The 18,742-nt window shown below is 43.0% G+C and overlaps 1 protein-coding gene across 2 annotated transcripts in view; it reads right to left on the minus strand.

Moving 5' to 3' along the window:
* Nucleotides 1-18,742, minus strand: part of FAM168A (family with sequence similarity 168 member A) — a 457,874-nt gene that overhangs the window by 22,418 nt on the left and 416,714 nt on the right. For both annotated transcript variants that reach the window (XM_078658557.1, XM_078658556.1), the window contains 2 exons: nucleotides 9,068-9,242; nucleotides 7,648-7,777 (listed from right to left, as the gene is read on the minus strand). In XM_078658557.1, the coding sequence (XP_078514683.1) occupies nucleotides 7,665-7,777; nucleotides 9,068-9,242 (288 nt within the window). In that variant the 3' untranslated portion in view covers nucleotides 7,648-7,664. The remainder of the gene's footprint in view (nucleotides 1-7,647; nucleotides 7,778-9,067; nucleotides 9,243-18,742) is intronic.

Consider the following 18,742-nt stretch of genomic DNA (forward strand, 5'->3'; position numbering starts at 1 on the left):
GACTACGGAAACGCCCTCTACGCAGGAGCCCCGGCCAAACTGCTGAAACGACTGCAACGCATACAAAACGCCTCTGCCCGCCTGATCCTCGACATCCCTCGACACAGCCACATCACTCCCCACCTGAGAGACCTACACTGGCTGCCCATCAACCATGCACACAAGGCACTCGACGACACTGGACCAGCATACCTCAGACGACTCACCTTCTTCACCCGAACCACCAGCTCCGCTCCGCCGACCGCGCCCTGGCTACCATCCCCCGCATCTGAAGAGCGACCTCCGGCGGCATATCGTTCTCCTACCTCACCGCCAAGACCTAGAGCACCCTCCCCATCCTCTTACGGCAGACCCAAGACCTACTAACCTTCAGGAGGCTACTCAAGACCTGGCTGTTCGAGCCGTAGCTGCACCCCCCCCCCCACCCCCCCTAGAACATTGAGACCCTCACGGTAGTGCGCTCTACAAATTTCATGATTGATGGAGTCAAAATCACTCTCTTAGTCAGCTTCTTGGGTGTCACATCAAGGCTCCATTGTAGGCCAAAATCAAATGCGCCTTAAAAAGGCTTTTACTTGAGTATTGGCGGTAGGAAACTCTCATTCAACATAGGCTGGTTCAAAGCTTCCAAAGGGCAGATCTTCCCATTGCCTACCTGATGCCCAAGGTAGACCACAAGCATTGCCCCACATGGCGCTTGTTTGCCTTGATGGTCAGTTTCACTAACTTAATACCTGTTCTATGTGTCTCAGATGGTCCTCCCATGAAATGCTAAAGAAAGCCATCAAGGTAGGTCTCTTCCAATCCTGAGAGAACTTAGTTTACAAATAGCTGAAAAGAGGCAAAGGCATTCTTTTCCTTGGCATTAGTGCCTAATGCGATCTGCCAACAGCTACTGATAAGATCAAAGGAACTCGAGACGTAAGCAGCACCCAGACAGTCCAAAAGCCTAACCGCTCTAGGAATTGAGTGTGCATCTGTCTTGGTCACTTCACTGAGAGCCCAGTAGGTCACACCAACATGGAAGCCTGTGGATGCTTGCTTGGCCACCTATACCACTGGATTGGGCTACTTAATCACCCTCAAGTCTAACATCTTAGCAACCTCTACCATGATGTACTCTTGGCTGACATCTTGTATACTTTGCTCTTCAATGGGAAGCTACCCACTGTATCATACACACATGAAGGTTTCAACCCTGGAGCCAACGAAAAGAGATGAGAAAATTATCCAATAACTCTCTTCGCACTCAGGCGTAAGCTGAGGGGGCACGTTGTACCTCATCCACAGAACCACCTTTCACATCACCAGGTAGTATGTGAAGCAGTGGTTCACCGTCTTCTTCATTCTCCTTTGTCATTATCATGTTGTTCACCATGATGTTTCTCTGGAGGTATGACTTAAGTTGTTTCAAGTTGAACACTTTCTTAGGCTCCCTTTTGGCACCTGTGCCCACCATGTAATTGACCTCTGAAATCTTTTGCACTACCTTGTATGGCCCGCAACACTCATTCTCTAAAGTTCTTGGGCAAATGAGCTTCATCACCAACACCTCCTATTCGTCCTGGTACACGGTCAGCAAGAGTCACTTTCCAATCATACAACTCCTTCATCAATTCCTGGCTTGCATGAAGGTTAGCCTTTGCCCAACTCATGGACCTTGTCGTTATCTGCCGGAGGCCAATCAAATATTCACCATATCATATGGAGGTGGCCCTGAAGGTCCTGTCTACCCTCCTCTAACTAAAGTTCCTGCCTTACCCTCTTTAACTGAAGCGTCAGGAGAAGATTCCAATTGAAACTGAGGTTCCCTGGCAGAGTTCCCATCATGCTATTAAGGGTATTGTTAAACCTTTCCACCAGCTCACTGTTTTGCAGCTGGTATGCCTTGAAAATATGGTAAGGAACACCAGCCTGCTACCTCATCTCTCTCATATAAGTAGAGATCACTAGCAGTGTCCTACCTGCTACTTCAATAGTGGTATTCCTCAAAGGCACCACATCTGCTTGTCTGGTGGCCTAATACATTGTAACCAAGATACAACTGTTGCCTGATACTGAGTGTGGGGCATGATGGACAAATAGACCAACAATGTCAATGTCCACCCACTGAATAGAACCACCACTGGCAGTGCCACTAGCTTGCCTTGGTCTTATATCCCCCTCTTACTATTCAACTGCTCAGATTCTACAGAAGCTCCTTGCGTCTCTACACATCTCTACCATGTAGAACAAACAGCCCAACCTATCCTTTGCCTTTGTTATGCCCAAGTGTCCAGCTAAGGGCACTTTGTGGACCAGTGACTATAGGAAATGCCTGTGCACTAGAGGAATCTCAAGCTTCTTACTTGCTACTGGTTCAAGATTAAAGAGTGCATTATAGAGCAATCCATCCTCCCAGCAAACGTAATGCCTTCAAATCACACCCTTGATGAGTGTTCCTGGTTTCTTGCCAAAGTCCCACATTTGTAGGGCACTCAATATGTGCATGGCAGAATTGCTCCTGGGTCATTCAGCAGCTAACACCCTACAGCTCTGTAAGTGACCCAGACCCATGAGCATGGGCGATGGACACCACAGCCTGTGCTTTTATACCACACAATACCATTGTCTGGTCCTTGCATAACTGCGATAGTCCCAGGGTCTTCCTAAAACTGATGTGCAGCCAGTACTCTGGTCAAGAAAGAAAAAGGCTACTTACCAGTATGCATCTGTTCTTGGCATGTAGAGCTGTAGCTACGCATACTGTTGCAAAGATCTTTATCTGGTGTTGGGCTCGGATGTTTGAACTTTGTTATTGTAGAAGTCTTTGTAGTCACGAGATAGGTGACCCCTCCTGGTAGTGCGCATGGGCATCGACTCCATCACCAGATTGTTTTTGCCATAAAGGGTGATGATGTAGTTAGTTAAAACTAGAAAAGATGTCCATGTGTAATGTATCTAAGTAAGATAGTACTGCAACACATAGGTGTACGGGGAGGCAGGTGGGTGTATGCGGATCTACAGCTCTACATGCCAAGAATAGATGCATACTGGTAAGTAGCATTTTCTGTTCGAAGCATATGAGCTGTAGATCGCATACTGTTGCATAGACTATACAGCAGTTACCCCATTAGTTGTGGCTACCTGTATGTGTTTGAAAATGTGTTCTTAGTACAGCCTGGCCCACACTAGCTTGTTGTTTTGCTTGCACATCTACACAGTAGTGTTTTGTGAAAGTGTGCGGTGTAGACCATGGTGCGGCTTTGCAAATGTCATCCATGGGGATGTTTCGTAAGAATGCCATGGATGCCCCTATTTTGCGTGTGGAATGCGCTCTATGGGGAATGGATAACGCACGCTTATGCTTTTTGGTAGCATATTTGAATGCATTTAACGATCCACCTGGCAATTCCAGCTTTTGATATAAGATTGCCCTTATGTGGTGGTGAGAAAGCTACGAAAAGTTGTTTAGTTTTCCTGAAACTTTTTGTCCTTTCAATGTAGTAAAGAATAGCTCTTTTGAGGTCAGGCGTATGACGAGCTTGTTAAGCTACTGAGTCTGGTTGAGGGAAAAATACTGGGAGCTGAACAGACTGGTTAAGGTGGAAAGCTGAAACTACTTTAGGTAAGAATTTAGGGTTTGTCCTAAGAACCACTATGTTGTGATGTATATGCAAAAATGGTTCTTATATGGTTAATGCCTGGAGTTCGCTTAATCTTCTGAGAGATGTGATGGCCACAAGGAAAGCCAGTTTCCATGTGAGAAATTCCAATTCGCATTTATGTAAAGGTTCAAATGGGGGACCCATGAGCCTAGGAAGGACAATGTTTAGAATCCATACTGGAGAGGGTGGAATTCTGGGAGGAATGATCCTTTTAAGGCCTTCCATGAACGCTTTGATGGAAGGAACCCTAAACAAGAAGTGTTGTCTGTTTTGTTAGTAAGCTGCTATTGCAGCAAGATGTAATTGTATAGATGTGTATGCCAGATTACATCTTTGTAGATGCAGGAGATAACAGATCATGTTTTGAGTTGAAGCATCTAGTGGATTGATTGTGTTGTTACTGCAGTAAATAACAAATCTTTTCCATTTAGCTGCATAGCATGCCCTAGTGGTAGGACGTCTAGCTTCTTTAATGACGTTCATGCAGTCTGGTGGGAGATTGAGGTAACCAAACTCTAAGACTTCAGGAGCCAGATCGCTAGGTTCAGTTGAGGTGGTTCTGGATGTCTTATCTCTCCATGGTTCTGTGTGAGAAGCTTTGGGGAAAGGTGCAGCCTTTGGCGCGGAACTACTGAGAGCTCTAGCAGTGTTGTGTACCATGGTTGTTGGGCCCAAGTTAGAGCAACCAAGATCATTGTAAGAGACTGTTGTTTAAGTTTGCGCACCAGTAACGGAATGAGTGGGAGAGGCGGAAAAGCGTACGCAAATCTGCCTGACCAGTTCATCCATATCGAATTGCCTTTGGACAATGGGTGTGGATACCTGGAGGCGAAGTTTGGGCATTTTGTGTTTGAATGTACGGCGAACAGATCTAGGTCTGGGTGGTCCCACAGTTGAAAAAAATGCGGCTGTCCACCAACACCAGATCTGTAAGATGACCTTGAGTTTGGTTTCACTGTTGTGCTAGACATTCTTGTAACAGACACATTTGGAGTCTTGCGTAAGGGACAATTAAGATGCAAGAGGCCATCATCCCTTTTAACTGCATGAACACTCGAGCAGGTAGGGAGTGTTGCGGTGGAAATTTTGTTATTAAGGCTTGCATACTGGCTATCCTGGCAGGATATGGGTATGCTAGGGCTTTGGAAGTATCTATTGTTGCACCTAGATACTTTTGGGTGTGGGACGGTTGGAGATGTGACTTAGTGAGGTTTAATTAGGTAAGGAAACGCATGAATCTGTTGTCATCTTTAGTGGGCTGCTACCACTGCAAGACATTTTGTGAAGACTCAGGGTGCTGTCGTGACCCCGAATGGAAGGACTGTGAATTGGGAATGTTGTCCGTCCACAATGAACCGTAGGTATCTCCTGTGAGCAGGGTGAATAGGAATGTGGAAGTAGGCATCCTTGAGATCTAGAGTTGCAAGGAAATCACATTGTTGGAGCAGTGGGAGGACCTGTTGTAGCGTGACCATTTGGAAGTGGTCGGATTTGTTGTACAGGTTTAACAGTCTGAGGTCTAATATTGGCCTGAGAGCCATCCTTTTGGGAATGATGAAATAAAGGGAGTAAACCCCTGTACCTTGCTGGTGTTGGGGAACCGGTTCTATTGCATGTTTTGCAAGAGAGAGAGAGGACCTCCTGCTTGAGAAGCGTTAGATGTTCTGTGGACATTCAACGTTGTTTCGGAGGTATGTGGGGGGAGGGGTAGAAGTAAGTTCCAGGCAGTAACCATACTGGATAATTTGTCATATCCACTTGTCTGTGGTGATGGAATTCCATCTCAGTCGCGCACTGTTCAACTGGTGTTACAAACACCTCATGCAAGTAATCAAAAATGAATAACACAATTTAACTAATCATACTCTTGTATTTTTAATCATCATTTTCAAATTCAAACAATGATTTTACATGAACATATACATATTCTTCATAGTTCCCAGAAACTTAACAGTGTAATTTCTTGATCATCGATTCATAAATTACAATACAATTGATGAAACTCTGATAAGCATAGTTTTAGAAAATGCCCAATGCATTTCGGAACCTAACTGGTTCCTTCTTCAGGGGCCAATCTTGTTAGAGTTGTGTGTGAAGAATAGAGAACCTGGAATCGATAAGTTCGCGACCTAGAATCATATTGGGCTGAGTTGCTACGACAAAATGTTATGCTTATCTCCACTGGTGTACTGAATCACCTATGTCTTGAATATGCTCCGGCGTATACACGCGACGAGTGATCGAAATCTCTAACAAGATCTGCCCCTGAAGAAGGAACCAGTTAGGTTCCGAGTTTCATCAATTGTATTGTAATTTATGTATCAATGATCAAGAAATTACACTGTTATGTTTTTGAGAACTACGAAGAATATGTATATGTTCATGTAAAATCATTGTTTGAATTTCAAAATGATGATTGAAAATACAAGAGTTTGAGTAGTTAAATTGTGTTATTCATTTTTGATTACTAGCATGCACTGTTTTTAACACCAGTTGAACAGTGCGCGACTGAGTCAAGCCACGCAGCTTGTGATTATTTTTTGTTTTGAATTCCCAAGGGGTGACAGCCCTTGTCAGTCGCAGCATCAATAGAAAAAGTTTAATTAGTAAGATATAAATTGATCAAAAGAGTGCACCCCATAACCCAATATATTCTCATATAGAAACTGTAGATCTGGACATTTCATGACATCGAGCCCGGCGATCACGTATGGTCTTCTTAGACTGAACGAGTCACAGGTCTGGCAGTTTCGACTCGTGTTCTGGCGAGAGACAAAGGTTGCAGACCTCGTGGAGATCTGTGTGTGGAAATTTAGCCCCTCACAGGCATTTTTTAAATGGAGTCCTTTCCATATTCTGGTTGATGGCGCCGATCGGCCCAACGGCCCACGTTGGCGAACAGACTCAAAAAGTTCTTTGGAACTGGATACGCGCCGAGAGAGATCGCGAACGAACCAATACCGCTGATCGGTGAGAGTTTTGCACGTCGAAGGGGAATCGAAACAACGTCGACCCAGAGCGCAGCAAATGACATCATAACCTGATGGCAGAAAAAAACAATCTGGAGATGGAGTCGATGTTCATGCGCACTACTAACCAAAGAAGGAGTCACCTATCTTTTGACTACAAAGACTTCTACAGTAACAAAGTGCAAACATCCGAGCCCAACACCAGATTGTGATCTATGCAACAGTATGCGATCTACAGCTCATATGCTGCGAACATTTCAGTTTTTATAGTTTCATCATTTGTATATTTGTTTGATGAGTGCTTGCTTCTGTATTTTTAGTGTATTTGTTTGTAGTTCAAATGATCGAAAATGCTTGGGCCAAAGGTACATGGCTTCCAGTGATGACTTATTGGGGGTTTCTGGATTCCAATTATGATTCAGTGGGTGTCCCCGGTTCCAGTAATGATTAAGGGGGGTCCACAGAAGTCCAAAGATTAAGAAGCACTTGTGTAGAGCACTCCTCCCCGAGTCACTCTGTTGCCATCAACTGCTTAAATGAGTGATAAACCTTGGCCTTAATCACTCCCACCTCTTTCTTCTAATAGCACAATGCACCACAAATCCAAGTTTCAAATGAAACCCCACCCACTCCATTGCTCTCTTTGAAACTTTGAAAATACTGAGATGGCTTCATTCCAAACTGTCTAATCAGAGCTTCTCTGATTCACTCAAAGTCTATCTCATCGGCTACAAGCAATCACCCAGTGACTGATGATCCTCATGTGAGCAAGTGACCCAAAGCCAGCACTCTACAATCTCAAAACCCACAAACTATTTCAAAATATCTTATTCCTCTACCGACATGTGCAAAAGCTCTCCTGGAGATTTGATAAAGACTCAGTGCCTATTTACCATGCAGGGTAAATCCTCATTCGAACACTAGTGCCTCCCAGTTAGACCCCAGATACACCTTCTTTCATTATTCAGAGTTTGACAGGTGGGTAGGTCCAAACCATGATGCAGCTGCAATGCCAACCTGCTACTACTTACATGAATTTGGCCACTGTTTACCAGTGCGGAGGTACATAGCTGTAAGTGGGCGTTCCTTGAGCCCTGTACGTTGGCACAGACACGGGATGTGCTCCAATGGCAGTGTGTTGGGGGGTTGTCAACAGAGTGCCTGGTTAAAAAAAACAAAATGAATATATCCATGATCTGGTTTATACAATGACAAGGACAAGCACATGATACATCCAAGACAGAAACTGCTTCACTATTTGGTAGGAATGATGCATCTGTGGTGCACCTGCAAGCTCATAACATAAAAAGTCTCTTCTTACAATGTGGGGAGTGGGCGTTGTGGTATGGGAATAACCTACCCTTCTGTCCTGTTAAACTGTGAAAGAAAGGTTAACAATATTCTTATGATTAGTATTCTACAACCATCAACTTTTCTGCACCCTTAGGTAAACTGCTTGAAACCCTGCATTTCCTTAACCCCATACTTCAAATAAAAGGGACTTAATGCAGTGCTGACTCCGTAATAAAAAAAAATTTTAAAAAAAAAAGTGTAAGGCTCTAGGTTTTTCTTAGAATCTTGTTGCTGGCACTGCTGAATGCCAGAGTTGCTGAATACTAAGGCTGCCTAGTCTTCATTTGACTTCATATCTCTTTCTTCCACCACCCTACACATCCTGTTGCTTTAACTCTTATATTCTTTTTCAAATTTGCTTTGTCCCTAGCTCACTATTTTTTTTTCCTTCATTTACTTTTTCTTCCTCCTTTCTGCCTTTTTTTCTCTTGCTGTGTTTGAAGTCGAATGATGAAAAATAAGTCCAGGTACCCAAAAACGAGCGCTTGTGCCCTTCACCTGCAACCACCGGCACAAATTAAGCACTGATGTTTTCAAAGTACAATCTGTTGTCAGGTCCTTGCAAATTTCAGTGTGATGAATGCATGAGGAAATGAAGCAGTGTGACCTTAAATTCGCTTCCAGTATAGGTTGTGTTAAAAAAATGTGCAGCTGAACAATTCCTCATATCTACAGTATGTTTTTTTGCTTTACAGAACATCAGTTAGCCAGGCATGGGATGCACTCATTTAAAATTGTGTTCAAGAATTCCCCTATCTTGACATGCTATCAATATCATGACAATATTGTTTTAAAATCGATGTAAATCGTCACCAGTTCAGGTGATTCGCATATTAAGGTATACGAAGTTAAAAATAATTAATATGCAACATATTTATACGTGAAATGCCTAAAGATATTGGAGTGCGTGTATCACCCAAGGAAGGCAACCATTAACTTCCCGAAAGAACTGGGCACATTCATTACAGAAAATAATATCCTCTGAATCATAGCTTAACATGAAATCTATGGGATGGTGGGCAGCACTATGGGTCCATGAATAACCTAGCTTGTAAAGTTTTTTGCTTTCGTTAAATAGACCCCCAAGGGAATTCTTACCGGCTGACATGGCCATGGTAGTCCCCGCAACCATTCCCATAGCCACACCATTAGTCCTCTGTGCCTGAACTGGAGCTGGGTAAATGGCAGATGGAATGCTGTTTGGCTGCACAACAGTGGTGTGGTGGATGACATGAGGCTGCGCTGCATACACCGGCTGTGTGTAGTACGCTCCCTGTTACAAAGAAAGAAAATGGGAAAAAGAGTGGTCATTAGTGGTTATTAATATAAGCCTCAGTCAACAAAGGTATCTTAAGATAAATTTTTAAAAAGGAGCCATATAGTGCTCCGTCCTTGATCATGACGACAAACAGATCATCAATATATTGGGCCTATATAAAACTGCTCCTTAAGACAGATGGTGCTTAACAAGAAACATCTTCCTGTTCAATGATATTTGAGGGACTGCCCTTGGCACCTGCTTTGCCCCCAGCTATGTGAATTTGCATATGGGATGATGGGGGGAGGGGGGAGCAGGTGCTCAATGGTCCAGAGCTAGAGAAATGGTGAGACAATATTATGATATGGGCCTGAAATATATTGATGACCTGTTCGTCATCTGGAGAGGTGTGATAGATCAGGCCAATAACTTTGTAGAAGTGATTAATAGGAATGACCTCAACTTGTTGTTTACGAGTAACATCAGTAAAGAGGGAATTGAGTTGTTCGATGTTGAGGGTGGAAGTAGATTTGTTACGTCAGTATATCGGAAGCCTACAGTGAGTGACAGTACCTTGCATGCGGGCAGTTTTCAGCCGTCAAAATACTGACATTTCCACAAACATATGCCAAGGGTTCTTATCAATACCAATGTTACCATTGTGGGCATATATACATACTGTGGACTTACATCGTACCGGAGCCAATGTATAACAGAACCACATTATAATTGCAACTTGTTAGGTTTACATAAAGAAAATGTCAATGCAACCCATTCACTCCCACCATCCAAACCTCTGTTCCCTTCGTGTATAGACCACGGTTACCTTTGTGTATTTCTCCCATTAGTGATTATTACAGCACGTGTTTAGTAATATTCCCCATTTCACCCTAGACATTGGTTGTCTGTGCTTCATCCCCCCCTCATCTGGATGGCTGGGTAAGTACAAATATGCTGTTCTGTTATGTCCGATTAGGATGGTTGAGTTCAGTGTGCACTGTTCATGGGGGCATGTCATCAGATTTAGCCTGTTGGGCCAGGAGTAGTGTGCCCCAGCTAATGTTGACTGGCCCTCTCCTCATCTGCTGATAAGTATATGTTTTTACAATTATTGGTGCTCTGCTCCATTCAATTATGTCTCATAACCAGTATGTTATCGATGGGGGCGCAGGTGCCCGCCAGTGCATAGCTATTGCTCGCTTCCCAAGGAGCAGAGCCAGATCTATAATTCTGGAGGTGTGCTTGGACGCCTCTGGTCTCAAACATCGCTCTAACCGGCACACAGCTGCCATATAGGGCAGCGGTCTGCCAGCCAACTCAGTCAGCAGTGTAAGGAAAGTTGTCCAATAGGGTATAATGCGTGGGCAATCCCACACTATGTGGAAAAAGTCTGCCATCTCAGTCCAGCACCTGGGCCATTCCAATGAGAGTCCCAGATATTGGTTAGCAAGACGTGCCGTGGACAGATATTGGCACAGTGTGGCTAAAGTATTCTGGTAAAAATATAATTTTGAACTAAGATCTCACTCAATTAATTTCACAATTTAAAAGTGAGCGTACCTTTGAATACTCATTTTTAAAACAGCAAGTGTTCACATGGGCTATGTTACGTCGCAAAACTGGATATTATAGAGTGGAATAAGGCAGAGCTGCCCCATTTTGCTACTACTGTTTGCCCTTGCAGTGGAACCGCTGATCTGCTGCATAAGAAACGCTCTCCAAAAGTGGCGTAAAAAAAAAACAGTAAACTAACTAAGGGGATGGAGGCGCACTCTAGGATTCTATACTTCTCTTGATTAATAGTCTTAAACCAAGGGTGCAACACTACTGCTGTGTGTTGACAACACACGCTAGTTAAACGTGAAGTCTTACAGGAATGAGAGCCTGATTGTGGGGTGCACTGTTCCTAGTGAACACATTTTTCTAATAATAAATTGCTGTTTGCCCCTTTTTGCAAAGAAAAACTAAACTAACATATACTCTTTTCAAGAGATTCTTGTTGAACAATAAATCATAAATCCTCAATTCATGTACTAGTTAACATCTTTCTGCGCAACCATATAACAGAGGTTGCCTAAACAAAACAAATTCTGAAACAGAAAAAAAATAGTTTTGTACAATACAAGTTTTTCTAGACAACTTTATCCTTGCGTCGCAATTTCTGAATTAATTGATGCATAGCTGTCACGAAGCCCAATGCATTTCAGGACTCACGGGTCCCTTCCTCAGGGGCAGTATTCTTAGCGGTATCAATATGCCCACCAACGTGATGCCACGCCGGAAAGATCACGAGTTATATGGGTAGGATCCCGAGCTACGGTATCAGGTGCTTGTAAATAGTAGCGAGGCTGCGACCTGAATTGATGGTATTCCGTTCCGCGTTCAAAATAGTGAATCTTCTGTGAAAATCTAACGCGAGCAGCCTGCATCTGTGTCCCAGTTTAAACCTTAGGAATGTTTTTTCTGTTTAAGAATGTTTGTTTAGGCAACCTCTGTTATATGGTTGTGCAGACAGATGTTAACTAGTACATGAATTCTTTCAGGATTTATGATTTATTATTCAACAAGAATCTCTTGAAAAGAGTATATGTTGGTTACGTTTTTCAGTGCAAAAAGTGGTAAACAGCAAGTTTATCATTAGAACAATTCATTCACTAGGAACAGTGCACACTACAACCAGGCTCTCATCCTGTAAGACTTCAAGTAAAAAAAATAAAAAAAACATGAACCATATCATTTACAAGTATGTGGACAATACCCTTCTTTATTTGAAGAGCAGAGTACAGTCCTTGCTAGAACTGTTAGGACAACTATCCAGAAATGGTGATATATTGGGGCTACACATTATTTCGGACAAATCAACGTTGCTCCTACTTGAAGTTCTTAAAGGATTAAATGAGGTGACCTACCCATTGGGTGTCAAATGGGAGACCACAGGATTCTAACACCGGGACATTCAAATCATGGATAACATAGAAACTCAGCATATGCTTAATGTGAACAAAGCGATTAGAGGGCTGAAGTGCTCCACTGACGTCTGAAATGGACTTCAACCATCTGTAAGTATTAGATTCTCTCATGGAAAACCATGAAAAGCAAATTTTAAAAACTAGATTTATTGTTGGTGTCATTGGTATGTTATGCAGATTTGTAGAGTGCATTATTACCCAGGAGTGTATTCTGGAGCTAAGGAGTTGTGTGTCAAGCCACACCTAGGGCCTAGTGGGACCATTAGAAAGGCCAGGTCTTGAGTTCCTTGCGGAATTCAAAAAGGGAGGAGGAAGTTCTCATATGTAGTGGCAGGGCGGTCGATGCTTTAGGAACGATGTAAGTGAAGGCTCGACCCCCAGATCTGATTTATGGTATGTGTGGGATTTGTGCAAGTAGGAATCCAGACGATCAGAGATGTCTGGAAGGTTTGTGAACGCAGATGAGATTGTTGAGGGATGCTAGGCAAGTGTTATGTAGCCCCTTTTAAGTGTGGGTGAGGGGATTGAATAGTACGGTGAAGCCAGTGGAGCTCCTTCAGATATGGTGTGATGTGAATGTGGTGTGGGAGGTTGAAAGTGATTCTGGCCACTGAGTTCTGAATGGTCTTCAGCCTTCTACTGAGTTTTTTGTTGATCCCGGCACAGAGGGTTTTCCGTAGTCCAGCTTGCTTGTGACCAAGGGGTGCGTAAAAGCTTTCCAGGTGCTGATTGGGAACCATCTGAAAAACTTCCTCAGCATCTTAAGGATATGGAAGCATGAGACAGTGACGACATTGACTTGGGCGGTCGTGTCGAGTTTGCAGTCGATGATGGGCTGGGAAATGTAGGACGGTCGGGTTGGGTATCCTGAAATTGCCATGGAAAAATGCAGGCACAAGCTCTCCGACAGAATGACATAACATGGCTACAAACAGCGTCTAGCTCAAGACACAAATGGGATAAGTATCTCCTGCAGGAAAAGAATAAAAACAAACCGCCCCAGGAATTATTAATGGTGGGGAAGCCTGCCCCAGAGCGCTTTCAGTAAGTTATAAAACAAGTGGCCCAAATCTTAGGCCAGGAGGTGAAAGATAGAATGAAGCAACCAACACCATCCAGAGTTTAGACGCAAATATGAAGTATTAACCCTTCTAGTCAGATAATGCAAGAAAGAAAAGAAGGGTGTTGTGAGGTCCTGAGCGATCTCTTCTCAATAAATGTGAAATGTTTGCAAAGCACAAGAATACTTTGGTATTAACCAAGGACAATTTCTACAGTACACATGCATCTTGCAAATGGCCAGAGCGACTACTCAAGTGCTGCAATGATGTTATAATTTGTGCAAGGGGCAAGACTAGTTGTCATTCCCTATTGGATGCTACAACAGGATAGGGTGATGTTACAGGTGATGGTAGGGAAAGGTGGGTCAGAATTTGTTAGAGAACCACAAAGTAATATGGACCGGGATAACGTGTACAGCTCTGTTAAGAGTATAGCCAGCAGTACACCATTCAAACTGGTCCAGTTCAACTACCTACATATGACTTACCTGACCCCCCCCTTTAAACAGAGTAAGATTTACCTTGAATTAAACAGACTTTCCATGAGAGCTTCTGTTGTACCAAATGGTGTCCATTGCATATCTCAAGAGCCACAGTGAGAATATTCCCATGAAAGAGCAGGTTGCCAAAGGTCTACTGGTAAAACGGTACGGCAACTGGGTCCGTTGCGATGCATCTAGGCATCCATTAGGATACCACAAGTCAGCCCTGGGAGGCCTCAGGGTAGCCATGAGCTATACAAATATAAATTCATTCAAGCAGAAAAAAACAGGGCGGTTCCCACATGACAACACATCTTCTTGTTCCCACAACAGGTTGATAATACTACAGCTCTTACAACTTATACGATTTAGGATAGGATTCTGATGATTCAGAGTCAGATTCTGATCTTGATTCTACAGCTCCTCTACTTGTTGGGCCAGAAGCAAGCACACCAGTGGCTCTGGCTCATGGGAAGCTTTCAGCCCACACAGAGATTCCATTGTGCCCTCCTAGACCTTTTCTTGCTTCACTCAGAGCTATCCGAGGACCCGCAGCTACTAGGTAAGAAAGATGACTTGAGAATTATTTTTTTGTTTCCACCAAGAGGCAGAACGATTTGTAATTGATATCTACTTCCCTGTAACATTTTGGTAATAGCCGGTCAGCAGCCTTTAGTAGTCCGCTAGTGTATAGTCCTCCTGATAAATGCACAAACTTAGCACTAGGTGAGTGATACAAACAATAAGAAGAAAGGGACATACTGTATGTTTCATTTTGTTTGACCACGCGTAGAAGGGTGTGTGGGTATGAAGGAGGTTAAAAACCAAGATGGATTCCATCCACACATGGATATCAATGCAACTCCGTTTTTCATAGGACAATGCGATTTAAACTCTGCTATTCTGTCTTAACTTTATAGCATGCAATCTTTATGTTTATCTAAGGAATTACAGACCTGGCCCTATTAAAATCATTAAATCGGTCTTATTCTCAATGCTAATCTCACACCTAACACATTGGAATATGTGAGGAGAGAGAGAAGGCAAAGATTCATAGGTATATGAAAGATCCTAAAACAAACCTTGGACTCATATGGCATCAAAAAAGGCAGAAACCTGATGATCACAAAATAACAGGTAGAGAAGGTTCTAATTAACCAAGCTTATGTTTTTTTTTTTTTTATCTAGGGGTTGTAAGGGAATAACAAAAAAAAATTATTTTACAAAGCCACACAATATTCACAGTAATAAGACCCAAATGAAATAGAAATGAGTCATCAAATCTGATCAATAGCAAAAAACATCTTATGAAAGAGCTAATGGAAAGCTTACTAACGATACTAGTTGTTGGCGAGTAACGACTCCAGTGTGATGGTGTCTCAACCAGTGTGGGTGAGGAGTTTGTATATTTTATATAAGAAACCTACCAATAAGAACTTTCCAGGAACTAGGATTTCAACAGACAATGGATAAGTAGAAAGCACCTATTCTTTTTTTTCTGGTCCATAGTACTCTTATGTTTCTAGCAGGCAATCGGTCTGTGAACTGCTAGATTAAAAAAAAAAAAAAAAAGACTTTCTACAAGGCAGCTAACATAGCTTACAACAGTGCTTAATTGAATGGCAGAAGAGGTTCTCAGGCTGCGAAAGACAGCTATAGAATTTTGGCCAGGATGTTGAATTTTTACTCTGCAGTCAAGGGCAACTGCGCATCACTGATGTATAAACAAAGACCAGGATCCCTGAGATAAGGATAGAGAAGGCAGACAAGCTGCGAACAATTTTCACCTGTGCGCCCATAGTCTAAGTTGGGCATGTCTAAAGCATGAGAATCTCTGTAAAGCGCTCGGATACCCACTAGTGTCATGTTCGCGCTATATAAAACTTAAAAAATAAATAAATCTGAGCACTAAAGCTCATCCGTTTGAGTAAATTTCCCAAGGAAAGGCTCCACGAGGGGCTGTTCCTTGAAGAAAGCGTAAACCTTTTCTCTTCCCACTGAAATGATCTCTGCCGACTTTGAGAACGGCTCTGAGGTCAGTACCAGAAATGGCATCATGAGCAGAGCTAAAGTCAAATGGGTCGTCACTTTGATGGGCAAATACTTCTTCTGAAGTAGTCCAGAGCTTGTGGAATAGTGCTGCAGGGGGCATTAGAGTCATAGTCACTGGAGTCACCAAACCCACAGGAGCAGGCACATCTCTAGTGATTAGCCCTGAGGGATGTGATAAAAATATCCAACGGAGCATGCCGGAATGCCTTGATTTGGGAGGGGTAAGTAGATGGAGACAGATACTCTGATTTATCTCTTGGAGGATCAGCTCTGAAGCCAATATGGAGAGGCAGGCATTGGGAAACGGCACCAGCAAATCTCCAAACGCTTCCAAGAGTGGGTCTGTGCAATCAAGGAAGAGTAGGACTCTATTTTTTTGTGTTTTTCTGTTGGAGGACTGCTGGGGTAGCACTATAAATGAGGAGACTTACCTCAAGAAGGGGAGATAGGTAGGACAGTTTAGGTGTGCCCTTACAGGTCTTTGCCAAAAACAGCTTGGAAATCCACTCTCTGATGGCTTTCCAGTTCATGAAAGTGCAGGGATCGCAGGCCAATTGGTCATGGGCAGGCCTCAGACACCTAATACCCGTTGTGGAGATCCAATAAAAAACAACTTTTAACATATTCAACAAACTTTTAAACCAGAGACCTTATGAAGTGCCATATGACCTAGATGCTCTCTAAATTCGCATAATTAATTTTTTTTGTGACATCGCATAAGAGCTCCATAACAGCACTAGTAAAGAGTGGAAACAGAGGAACAGACACCAGTGTGCAAAACAGCATCATAAATAGTCCAATGTGTTCTTATAGGGAGTGGCTAGACCTGCGACTAGAGTCTGGTGGTGCCACCTGGTGGCACGAAGGACCTATTGCTGGACAAAATATTCCAGATCCATTCTGGTGCTTGAAGGATATTCTTAAGATGAGGAATCTGCAGGAAGAAATATCCATCATAATAGTAGTTCTTGATGGACACGCATGGAAAATATGATCCCTTTTACAACAACCCCTAAATTTAATACCTCTGAAATATAATGAAGAAAACACATTTAAGAAACCTGGGCAACTTGCAAAAATCTCTCAGATTGGCACAGTGCATTAACTAAATATCTGTCAATTTTTTTAAAAACAATATCACCTGTATAAGCGAGCATCTCTTTTGTAAAACAAATCAGTGATTCATGATGTTTGCTATAATGGACTCAGATAAGCAGGACTAGATGCCTGCAAAATATAGCATACTTGGGGTTACTGTTTAATTCTTTTCTATATGCCAGAGCTCCACAGGTCTCCAGATGTTATAAAGTGAAATGTAGGGAATAGAGAACAATGCCCTGAATATTCACAAGTAAACAACATGCCAACTATTGGTAAAATTCCATATCATAAAAAAAGACCATAAAAGCTTCAGCCCCCCATAAGATATCCAAACTGTATCAATCCCTAGTTACACATAGCTCCTCTACACTACAAAAGCCTGGTAGAGTGATGTAGGCCCACTGGAGGAGGAGGACTGGACGGAGGCACTGGCCTCCCCGTGGGAGGCCGCAACAGCGGCGCGCCTGCGCCTATCCAGTTCAAGTACCCTCACTGGGTATATTTTACTAGAGTTAGATTGTGGAGGGCTGGATTGGTGGCCTCTCCTGTATGTTTCAGATGTGAACGGGAAGAGAGAACCTTGATGCATACAGTCTGGCACTGCTCTGCCTTGGTACGATTTTGGAGGGGTGTCATGGCTGGTCTCTCAGAAGTATTGGTCTGGGAGCTTCCCAGCTCACCGAAGCTGGTACTTTTACATATCATGGAAGGGGTGGGGGCAACACATACAAACAGCATCTTATGTTACTGGAGTTTAATGTGGCCAAAAGAGACATTGCAAAGTTGTGGAAAGCACCGGAAGCGTCTTCCTTGACTGCATGGAAGAATGGCCAAGGGGGTACCCGCAAACCATTTTAATATTTGGAAGCGATGTGCGGACTATTGAGGCCTACAGTTGGAGCCCGTCTCTACGGTCGGGGTACCTGACTCAGCTTAAATTCATATATGGGTGCGGTGTGCAGTTCTGGCTGTAATGATGCATTGCATTTCTTGGTGTGGGTGCCTTTTCTTTTTTTTCCTAATGGTGTGTTGGTTTAAGGAAGACTTTAGTGCGACGGGAGGGGGGTTGTTAAGTTATGTTTTTTCTCATAGACCAGTTGAGAGATAAATAAATGATATTAAAAAACACAATACAAATGAATTAGGAAACAACTATAATATTACAAGATCAAGTAGGAATAAAAATGCCTCTGTAGGGACTACAACATACTTAACCATTGAACAGGGAATTAGCGTTGTTTGATGGAAAGCACTAAAGTCAACTGCAGAAGAAAAATATTCAAGCCTTATTTTTGCTCCTCTATAAAGCAAGATCAGAGCGGAGGCTGAGTTATGGTGCTGGGCAGTTTCAGAATCGTTTGGTGAACTAAAACTTTAAGACTTCTTCTTTCTTTCAAAATAAAGCTTGATCAAGTAGATACAGGTGGGAGCGGTTGTTGTTGCAGGTCGAAGAAGGATACAATCATCTCTCATTAGTTGGGCTGTCCAGGCTGATCAGTGTTCTTGATGATGCAAGCAATTTGATGTTTGCCCTAATGGAACTCTGAATAACCTGTCGGGCCCACGGGTAGAGCCAGTACTTGATGCATCAGAGTCAAGTACTCGCCTTCATTATCCTACTGATGTGAGCGGTCACCCTCTCCATCGATCAAAGGGCTGAACAGAGCGTAACGTAATCTTTTGAGGCAGCTCTTCGCTCTGACACCTTCTACTACTCCTGGAAAATCAATCACTTCAAACAGATAGTCCAGCAGGCAGCACATAGATTAAGATTCTGGCAAAGATGTAGGAACTCAGAGTGAGGCTCATTAAGATCTTATTTGCGGTTGTTAGGGAATCACGTCTACCCT

The sequence above is a fragment of the Lissotriton helveticus genome, chromosome 8 (genome assembly GCF_964261635.1).
Source record: "Lissotriton helveticus chromosome 8, aLisHel1.1, whole genome shotgun sequence".
Taxonomy (NCBI): Eukaryota; Metazoa; Chordata; class Amphibia; order Caudata; family Salamandridae; genus Lissotriton; species Lissotriton helveticus.